Genomic DNA, 6,411 nt, shown 5'->3' with positions numbered 1-6,411 from the left:
TACATCGCCCTGAGTGGTCTATTATAAAGTGTGAATACCCTAGAGGGGGAGTCATCTGAGCAATGATTAAGCCCTGCTGCTTCTATATAATTTAGCTGCTTGCATTTTTCTCTGACTTCAAGGGCACTGTGACAGAAACAATATGAATGTACTTAATGCTACTGAACTATATACTTTTAAAAATGGCTAAGAGGGTGAATTTTATGTTATATATAGTTTATCACAATTTTTCAAAATAAATAAATAAATAAATTCATTTTAAAAAATGATTGGCTAGGTGGGACATCGTTAAGGTTTTTTTTTTTTAACATCTTTATTGGAGTATAATTGCTTTACAATGGTGTGTTAGTTTCTGCTTTATAACAAAGTGAATCAGCTATACATATACATACATCCCCATATCTCCTCCCTCTTGCGTCTCCCTCTCACCCTCCCTATCCCACCCCTCTAGGTGGTCACAAAGCACCGAGTTGATCTCCCTGTGCTATGCGGCTGCTTCCCACTAGCTATCTATTTTACATTTGGTAGTGTATATGTGTCTATGCCACTCTCTCACTTCGTCCCAGCTTACCCTTCCCCCTCCCCATGTCCTCAAGTCCATTCTCTACATCTGCGTCTTTATTCCTGTCCTGCCCCTAGGTTCTTCAGAACCATTTTTTTTTAGATTCCATACATATGTGTTAGCATATGGTATTTGTTTTTCTCTTTTTGACTTACTTCACTCTGTATGACAGACTCTAGGTCCATCCACCTCACTACAATAACTCAATTTTGTTTCTTTTTATGGCTGAGTAATACTCCATTGTATATCTGTGCCACATCTTCTTTATCCATTCATTTGTCGATGGACACTTAGGTTGCTTCCATGTCCTAGCTATTGTACATAGAGCTGCAATGAACATTGTGGTACATGACTCTTTTTGAATTATGGTTTTCTCAGGGTATATGCCCAGTAGTGGGATTGCTGGGTCGTATGGTAGTTCTTTTTTTAGTTTTTTAAGGAACCTCCATACTGTTCTCCATAGTGGCTGTATCAATTTACATTCCCACCAACAGTGCAAGAGGGTTCCCTTTTCTTTACATCCTCACCAACTCTTGTTATTTCATGTCTTTTTTATAATAGCCATTCTACCAGGTGTGAGATGATATCTCATTGTTATTTTGATTTGCACTTCTCTGATGAGACTGGCAGATATAGAGAACAAACTAGTGATTACCAGTGGGGAGAGGGAAGGGGGGAGGGGCAGTATAGGGGAGGGGGAAAAAGGGGCTTATTATGGGATTATATGAAATCATGTGTGTGAAACTTTTGAAAACTGTAAAGCACTATAGAATTGAAAGAATCTTTCATTCAATTAAAAAAAACACATCTGATGAGGGACTGGTGGGATCACCTGGTCCCATGCTCTGAGATCTAGCAGAGAAAAAGGGTTGCCTTAGTCACATTGTTTGTCTTCCAGGATAGGCTGTAGTGTAGGTTAAGTAACAAAAGGGGCTGCGAAGTGACTTTCCAACCAACTTCTTCTCTCAAAGCCATTCTGACGGGTGGTTCAAGTTCACCTAGGCTTGGCTATTGACCGATCTAATCTATTCACCCTTGGGGGTCCTCGTTCATGCTCCTTCACAGAACATTCTAGACTGCCCTCCCTCCTACCTCTCTCATGAAGCCCACAGCCTGTGATTCTTTCTCTTCATTCTCTTCTCTTATGACCTCTCTCAATCCCTGACCCGTGTCTTCAGTGTCTAGACATCAGTTCTGGTGGAGCCCTGAAAGTACAGTACGTATTGTCTTTTTTTTTAAAAGGTCACTTGCAAGCCTACAGGTAAAGGGGAGTAGAGTAGGATGGTGAGACAGTTATGCACAGATTCCTAGTCATCCAAGATTCCGAGAATGGGGGGAAAAGGCTCAGAAATCTGGGAGCTAGTGGCCAAGTCACTGCAATCCTTTTCTTTATAAAATAAGAGTAGACTATGCAGTAGAGAATTTTCTCTTCCCCGCTTTCCCCGCACTGCCCAAGGGCACTCCCCCAAGGAAGGAAAAGGAAAATATAAACGTAACACCTTATACTTCTATAGCTGCTGTACTTCTCCTTTCCTATATGTTATCTCACTTGATCCTCAGATTCCCAGCAAAGCCAAGGCTGGACCCCAGTTCTCCTGATTCTCGTCCTGTGCTCTCTCCACGACACCACAGCGCACTTGCTTTAGCCATCAGGCAAGACTGCTTGGAAAGCAGCCCGTTCCCTTTTCTCTTTAATAGAAATCATGTGCAGATCTTTGGTTTCTAAAGGATATGGCAAATTGAAAAGGAGATGGTAGCTACAAACAAAGGAAAGACCCCATTTATATCCCTCTAGAAAAGTGACTCGACAGCACAGAAGTATGTCTGTAGTGGGAGCAAAGCTTCTGTTTATTTTTGCACCGTCGATGAGCACTTCCAGACATTGGAACTCAAAACATCTCCTAGCCCCACTTGGTTGAAAGCCTCAAGTTACAAGTAAGGAAGCGCGGGTCTTCTTCTTCGTTATTATTATGGAGCAAAGATCTGAACCTGAACTGAAACGGGACCTGCTTACACAGAAGAAATAGACTGGTGGGGGAGGGAGTTGAAAAAAATTCACTCGAATTGATTAGAATCCCAGTTTGTACTGTCAGCTCGCGCTATTCAGGAACACATTATTAAAACTGCAGGCTGGCCAGGCCTCTTGTTTTTCTTTCTTCTATCTCTTGCTCACCACAGTGTGATCACTTCAATGCTGTTGACACCCGCACTGGTTGGTAGAGAGTCGAGTGTCCAAACTTCTGGGAAACTTCATTATCTGGGACACAGTTGCAACCCTGAAGGTGTCTGGGGAAAGTGGGCAGTTAAGCAAATCGCTCTCCCCAGACCAGCTCACTTTTCTCCTCACTGGGAAAACTCTGTGGCTACTCTCACTACATGCGCTTAATGAGGAACGTCATCATCGTAAAAAGGTTAAAATGTGTTTAAAAGCAGGAATATTTTGGCAGTGGGATTCGTTTCCCACAGCTGGTACATTCATGCTTATTATGGGCATTATCCCAACTGCTCCCAGCTGCCTTTTTTGGGCAATATATATATTTTTAATGTCTATGAAAAATAGTACAGATGTTTACAAATTTTCAACACCTAAAGCACTGGGGGTGCTTCATTATCAAACAACCTCGTGTCCCCAGTCGCGCCAGATCAATGAGGGACCTTGTTGTACCTGAAATACAAGGCTGAGGCCTGCCCTCCCCCATATGCACCTGGCATGGCTGGGTATCTGTGCCCTCCCTCCGCATCCCACTCAGGCCTCCCTATCTGGCCCTGAGATGGCTCTCACAGCATCATCTCTCTTCGTCTCGTTATCTTGGACCACTGCCCAATCCCTGGCCCCCACCTGCAAGGAAAGGAGTCGACCTTAGGGCTGGAACTAGGACTGGGGAGGAGCCAATGGGGTAAGGCCAGTATATCTTCAAGGAGTGAATCCTGGGAATGAAAGTAAGTTCATTTAACTTATTAATAGCTCCAGTAAAATACCATATGGGCTACAAGGTCAAAACCAATGCCTTGAATGAGGCTTGTGTATTATCCGTGCACTTAAGTAACCCATAATATCTTTGTCCTGCTGTTACTGAGAAACCAGTTGTCTTGAAGCAAGTTGGCTTAACGCTAAGAGGTGATTTTATGTGTGTTTGATGAAGCCCAAACGGCCACCATCAGGTATAAGCATTTAAGCCCTAATCAGGCAAGTTTCTGATGACTTCAAAGAAGGAGAATAAATCAATAAGCATACACCTCTAAATTTACCCATCATTGGTTAAGACAGCTTAGTTCAAGCATCTCCTCTCTGACTTAAGATTTACACTCTTTGGTGGCTTTTTCTCTTTTAATAAGCCGCTTCTTTGGGAGAGTTATGAAGGTAGCTTCTAAAAATGAACTTTGATAATAGCTAATAGTGATGGGTGTGAGAGGTTGTTTTAATTTAAAGTATATCCTGAAAAACTGCAAGACGTAAGTGGGAAATCCTTATTTAGCATTGTGATATTTGAAAGTGCTTCAGAATTAAGGGAAAAGGGGCGGAGAAGTAAGAAAGTAGTTATAACTTGGAAACACTTGAAAAAACAACCCATTTAGCCATACATAAACCTTTTCTTCACGCAGTGATATCTGTTGCATTGGAACTGGGTATATAGATATAGGTATCAAAACAACCCAACTCCCCAATCTAAACATTATTTCCAAAAGCAAAAAGGGTTCCTTCTCTATATAGTACTGGGTCTCAAGGCTGGGATCTTTGAGAAAAGAGTCTCAGGTTATTGTTTAAACGACCTTTATTACCTGCCTCTGACATTCTCCAGGTTACAGAGCAGGAGACGACGGAGCCTCATGTTCCATGGATGAAGCAGACAGCTGCCATGACAACTGAATCAATATAGGAGAGGCATTGGGAAGTATTAGGGTGATACGCCCAGCAATGGTTACCCATGGCAAAAGATGGCAGAGCTACTCAAAATTAGGCAAGTTACCTTCAGGACGACAACTGGATGCAAGAAAACCATACAGTTGGGGGTAATAGGGCTTCCCCACCCTCTGAGCCCCCCTCCACCTCCAGTCCCATTAAGTCCATTCTATGCCACAGACTGGTCCTAGTGTCCTGCTAGCTCCCTGCTGAAGGAGGAGGGAGGGAAAAGATGTCTGAGTTCTCTTCATTTTCTTTGTCTCTGTCCCTAAGGCAACAGGAAGCTGGAGCTGCCCCAGCCGGCCTGGCAGTGATGGCAAGCCCGTTGGCTCTACAGAGTGAGCAGTCCCTGGCAGCCCCCGGAACAGCTGCCAGTTAGACGGCCCGGAGTTCGGATAGACTTCATTGCTTCAATTCAATGCCAAGCGTTGGACGTGTTGGATTCAGTTCCCAGAGGGCTGGAGCGTGCTGTCAGGGCCGTCTGAAGACAAGAGAGCAGAGGCAGTTTAGTGCAGTGGGTTGTGCGGGGTCGGAGGTGGGGGCGGGGAGAGGAGGGAGAGGCTGGCCCGGAGGGGGTAGGGTGGTGCTTCTTCCAGGGCCTTCCAGACAAGGTCTCCTGGCCTCTCAACGTTGTCCAGGCCTCAGGTGAGGAGAGCCCTGGAAGGGGAGGAGAGGAAAAGGCGGCAAGGCAGGCGGGTGCCGCGCCCAGGGATGAGCGAGCTGAGGAGGGCGCGGGCGAGCCAGCGAGCTGGGGCGGCGGCTCTAGACCCCCTCGGCGGCCCGGACGAGGGCCGGGGCGGGCAGCGCGGCGGGGCCGGGCGGGCGGCGGTCCTCGGCGGGCGATCCGGCGGCCGTCTCAGCGTCGGCGGCGGCCGGGGCACCTCCCGGGAGCCACTCGTGCTGGGCGCAAGCCTGGGACGGCTCGTCCTTGGCCTCGACGAGCTTGCGGGAGCGGGTGTAGGCCAGGATGAGGCCTCCGGCCAGGCAGGCGTAAAAGATCATGATGAGCAGGATGTAGAGATAGGCGTCGTTGCCCTTGGCGCTGGTCACCTCGCGGCTCACGAAGGGGTCGGGCACGACCCCCATGCCCATGCTCGGGCCGGGGCCGGCGCCCAGGCCGCTGGCGTTGCCCCGGTGGTGCAGCTCGAGCAGCAGGCGGCTCAGCAGGGTCCGCAGCCGCTGGCTCTCGCTGCAGTTCATAGCTGTCGGGGAGTGACACGGCGGCTCCAGATCGCTGCTGACCTTGCCCCCGGGCCGGGCCGAGGGGATGCGGGCGAGCGGCGGCGGCTGCACCCGGCTCCCGGGCGGGCGACGCAGTGGCTGGGGGACCCCGCCGCCCGGGCCTCCTTATCCCCTCACCCCGGCGCCTCCTCCCCTTCCCCACCACGCCCCCTCGGCCCGAAGCCGCCTCTTCCCAGGCTCCGGCTGTCTCGCCGCCCCGGGGAAAGGGGACAGCTGGTGGGGGGAGGAGAAGGGGACGAGGGAGGGGGCGAGGCCGGGAGAGGGGCGGAGGGGGCGGGGGCGCGCGGAATGCGCGGGGCCCCGGGCGGCAGAGGCTGGCAGGGCGGCTCGCTGGGGCCAAGCGTAGACCCCGGGCTGCGGAAGAGAATTCCTTCCACGTTCTGGCCACCTGCCCTGCAGGCCCAGCTTTGGCCCAGATACAGCATCTGGCCCCCACGAGGCGGGTCCTGCACCGGGGTTCCATCAGCACTCACGAAACGGCAGCCGAGACCGCGGGTCCACATCTCAGGACGGGTGATTACTCCCATGGACAAGAACCCTGGCCTATCTTTCCAGCCCTCACGGCTTCCCCTGGACCGAGGTGAGCATCTTATCCAGAAGATGCTCAGGACACATTTGGTGACTGAAGTGGAGTAGGACGCCCGGGGCTTCCAAAAAAGGTTTCTGATATTATACCAGCCTCCTGGGAAGTACCCCTGCTCTGATT

The 6,411-nt window shown here is 49.6% G+C and overlaps 1 protein-coding gene across 1 annotated transcript; it reads right to left on the bottom strand.

The window, feature by feature from the left end:
• Positions 1-5,225: 5,225 nt before the first annotated feature.
• KCNE5 (potassium voltage-gated channel subfamily E regulatory subunit 5) lies at positions 5,226-5,663 on the bottom strand. The gene has a single exon (XM_060138572.1). The coding sequence runs from the start codon at positions 5,661-5,663 to the stop codon at positions 5,226-5,228; it is 438 nt and encodes a 145-aa protein (XP_059994555.1).
• Between the last annotated feature and the right edge of the window lie 748 nt (positions 5,664-6,411).

This window comes from Lagenorhynchus albirostris, chromosome X, assembly GCF_949774975.1.
Source record: "Lagenorhynchus albirostris chromosome X, mLagAlb1.1, whole genome shotgun sequence".
Classification (NCBI taxonomy): domain Eukaryota; kingdom Metazoa; phylum Chordata; class Mammalia; order Artiodactyla; family Delphinidae; genus Lagenorhynchus; species Lagenorhynchus albirostris.
The sequence above is the reverse complement of the archived record's forward strand: the minus strand, read 5'-3'. Positions and strand labels throughout refer to the sequence as shown.